Raw genomic sequence first — 3,764 nt, forward strand, 5'->3', positions numbered from 1 at the left:
CTCCATGTCCCCTGGGCAGCAGAGCAAAGCTGAGCCCTTGGCAGCACATGGGCAGAGCTCCTGCTGCTCACACCACTCTGAGTCAGAATTAGGGAAATGCAATTGATTTGGGGGGATTACTATGAAAGATGGAATATCTCTGCTGAGAGGGGTCTCTCTTAATTGATCCCTATCTTTTCCTTTTCTGAACACACTCGGTGCTAAGGAACAGCAAATGCCCAACAGCAGCTCCATGGCCCAATTCCTACTCCTGGCATTCTCAAACAGGCGGGAGCTGCAGCTGCTGCACTTCTGGCTCTTCCTGGGCATCTCCCTGGCTGCCCTCCTGGGCAACGGCCTCATCCTCAGCGCCGTAGCCTGCGACCAGCACCTGCACACCCCCAGGGACTTCTTCCTGCTGCACCTCTCCCTCACAGACCTGGGCTCCATCTGCACCACTGTGCCCAAAGCCATGCACAACTCCCTCTGGAACACCACAACCATCTCCTACACAGGATGTGCTGCACAGGCCTTTTTCTTTGTCTTCGTCATCTCAACAGAATTTTGCCTCCTCACTGTCATGTGCTATGACCGCTACGTTGCCATCTGCCAACCCCTGCACTACGGGACCCTCCTGGGCAGCAGAGCTTGTGCCCACATGGCAGCAGCTGCCTGGGCCTCTGGGTTTCTCAATGCTCTGCTGCACACAACCAATATATTTTCCCTGCCCCTGTGCCAGGGCAATGCCCTGGGCCAGTTCTTCTGTGAAATCCCACACATCCTCAAGCTCTCCTGCTCACACTCAGGCTACCTCAGGGAAATTTGGCTCATTGTGGTTAGTGGTTCTTTAGCACTTGGTTGTTTCATTTTCATGGTTTTCTCCTATGTGCAGATCTTCAGGGCTGTGCTGAGGATCCCCTCTGAGGAGGGACGGCACAAAGCCTTTTCCACGTGCTTCCCTCACCTGGCTGTGGTCTCCCTCTTTATCAGCACTGGTATATTTACCTACCTGAAGCTCCCCTCCATCTCCTCCCCATCCCTGGATCTGTCTCTGTCAGTTCTGTACTCGGTGGTGCCTCCAGCACTGAACCCCCTCATCTACAGCCTGAGGAACCAGGAGCTCAAGGATGCCATAAGGAAAACGATGACTGGATATTTTTCAGGAGCAAAAAACGGCATGTTTTCTTTTGCAGTGTAACATATTTTTGGACAAGCCTGCCTTTTAATACTACTGATAGTAGTGGAGGTCGGGGGCTTTCTTTTTTTTTCCCTCTGTTCTTGTCATTAACACTGATTTTTTTTTCTTCATTCCATATCTAATTCACTCTCTTCCTCTTTTTTTGACCCACAAAATGTATTAATCAGGAATCAGTCTCTGTGTGCATTTAAACAAAATAAAAGTTCATACAACAAGGTATTTGTCAAACTTCCTCCCTGTCATAGTTTGTACATGAGGAATCAGAATCTCTGAGAGTAAGAAACAACACAAATTCTTTTTCCCTGACCCTTCTTTCAAGAGCTGCCCTGAAGCTGGAGGGCATTTCCATGTTTGCAGATGTGGAGGGGAAAAGAGTCCCAGCCCTGCCAGGGAGCACCAGAACTGGGTCTTTCCAGAGCTGCTCTCTCTGCACTCCCCCCTCTCCTTTGCTGTCCGTGTCCAAGGCCTGAGTGCTCTGGCAGCTCAGTCACTGTCCTGCTGGGTGTCAGTGCTGGGACCACAGGCAGGGACAGGCCCTGGGCACTGCTGGCACAGGGCTGGGCTCTTTAACATAATTTCCATCAGGAAAGGGGATCCCTTGGGCAGGTCCTGAAGACTTTGCTCTTTTTAAGTGGTTGGTGTAAAGAACAAGGCAAGGAATAGACTCTCCAAAGTCTCCTGGCTTGGCTTGTTTCCCCATTCAGGTCGTGCAGGGAGAGAAGGACTCACTGTGGTCCTTCAGGGCCTGAGGGCTGGGTTAGATGCTGTGTGTTGGTGGCTGATGGGCAATGGAGATGACAAAGGATCTCCAGGTCACCTGCCTGGGGCTCTGCACCTTGTGCTGGCTCTGATGGCAGGGGAGGACTTGTGTGTAGGAAATGAGGAACTGCAGGAGAGCACAGAGGATCTGCAGGGACAGCCCATCCCATCCAGTCAGCAGTGACTGGAACCCTGGAGCAGAATCCTGCCCAGGGTGGAGTCACCCAGACAGAAAGTACTAAATCTTGCTGGGAAGTGGCAAAGAGAGCTCTGCAACCCCAAGGGACACAGCAGGTACAGAAAAACTCTTGCAAGTGGCTTCCCTTCTCCTCAGTGAACTTGCACTGGTCAATCAAGAGCAGCCCCCAAGCTATGTCCCAGCTCTGGAACAAGGCAGGGCCCCTGTGAGCACCCTCCATGGCCACACAGGAGCGTCTGTGGGAGATGCTCAGTGGCAGGGAGCACCATCAGCTGGCTCTGCCTCCCAGCTGGAGCAGCACAGCCCCACAGAGTCCCCCATGGCCCCGGGCCCCACAGCCCCCCTGCTCTGCAGAGCAGCACCCCCAGCTCGGGGGCTGTGGGGAGCACGGGCAGGGGCTGCAGGAAGGGCTGCTCAGGCCAGCACAGACGTGTTCCCCTGGGGAAAGGCTCTGTGGGGAGATGGGATGTGCCAGGAGAAGAGCAGGACAGCCTGGGGGAGCAGAGGGGCCATGCAAAGAGGCTGCCCTGGCCCTGGGGCAGCAGGAGCTGCCCGAGCTGATGATCTCCTGAGCACTGCACACACACAGGCCCTGGCCTGACCTCCATGGCCTCCATTTCTTGCTGCAGGGCCAGGCCTGACTGGGCTGCTCTGCTGGGCTGGGGCAGGGACAGGGACATGGGGGGACCAGGGAGGGGCTGGACTGGGCAGTACCAGGGAGGGAAAACCCCAGTGTGGAGCTGCAGGGTGTGAGTGTGCAGGGTGGTGGCTCTGCAGGGTCCTCACAAAACCAGCCCTCCTGGGAGGGATGGGAAGGAGCAGCAGAGCAGGGTCTGGTCTTTGCCATGTGCTGCACCCCCTGGGAAAGCTGCCCCAGGATGTTATAAGTTAGGATAAGAATTTAGACAACTCAATTCCAATTAAACATTGATAAATTTATTAAGCAAGCGATAATAAAGCAAAACAGCGCTGGGTGGCCTGGAGAGCAAGTGCCCTGCCAATGAAGTCAGTGTCTCTTTTTATACACGTTCGTGGTTGTTAAGTACACGTTAAGTGGTGTCTGGCATTGGCTTTTCGAATGTAAATTCGTTTGTTGCTTGAGTTCGGTGGCTGGGTAAGTGGTAGTCTGGTATTTGTCAGAGATGAAAAGGTGCAGTTCTTATCAGTTGTGTATTGACACTTGCTTGATTAGCAAGCTGTCTGTGAAACTCCTCTTGTTTAATTACAACAAAAAGTTTCTGACTCCCTCATACACATAAGATTTTATGAAAAAAGTTAACCCTTCTATTACAATCCTTCATTTTTTTTTTTTTTAAATAATGGTAATAATTGTATTAAAAATACATGGTTTAAATGTTAGTTTTAAAATTAATAAAATAAGAGGTTGACAACAGAGTAATTAAATAAGGTACATAGTTAAACATAGATTAGTATTTAATGGGTTGATGATTATTAGTTATTTTTTGTGTTTGTTTTTGAAATGCTTAGTTTTAAATTATTGGTGGAGACCTAGAGGAAGCATAATTAAGGGTCAATTGTTTTGTTGTTTCGTTTTGTCCTTTTTTATTTTACGCGGTGTTAGTTTTAGTTCAGTTTATTGAGAGGCTTTGTTATATACTTACAGACCCA

At 50.6% G+C, this 3,764-nt stretch overlaps 1 protein-coding gene across 1 annotated transcript; it reads left to right on the top strand.

The window, feature by feature from the left end:
• Window positions 1-214: 214 nt before the first annotated feature.
• On the top strand, window positions 215-1,154 carry LOC126646128 (olfactory receptor 14J1-like; the record flags this gene model as incomplete). The annotated part of the gene is given in 2 exon segments (XM_050327225.1): window positions 215-1,124; window positions 1,127-1,154. Coding segments are annotated over 2 exon segments (938 nt in total), but the record flags the coding sequence as incomplete, so codon positions are not given.
• Window positions 1,155-3,764: the final 2,610 nt, after the last annotated feature.

This window comes from Myiozetetes cayanensis, unplaced genomic scaffold (genome assembly GCF_022539395.1).
Source record: "Myiozetetes cayanensis isolate MyiCay16 unplaced genomic scaffold, myiCay2020 scf323, whole genome shotgun sequence".
In the NCBI taxonomy this organism is placed as follows: Eukaryota; Metazoa; Chordata; class Aves; order Passeriformes; family Tyrannidae; genus Myiozetetes; species Myiozetetes cayanensis.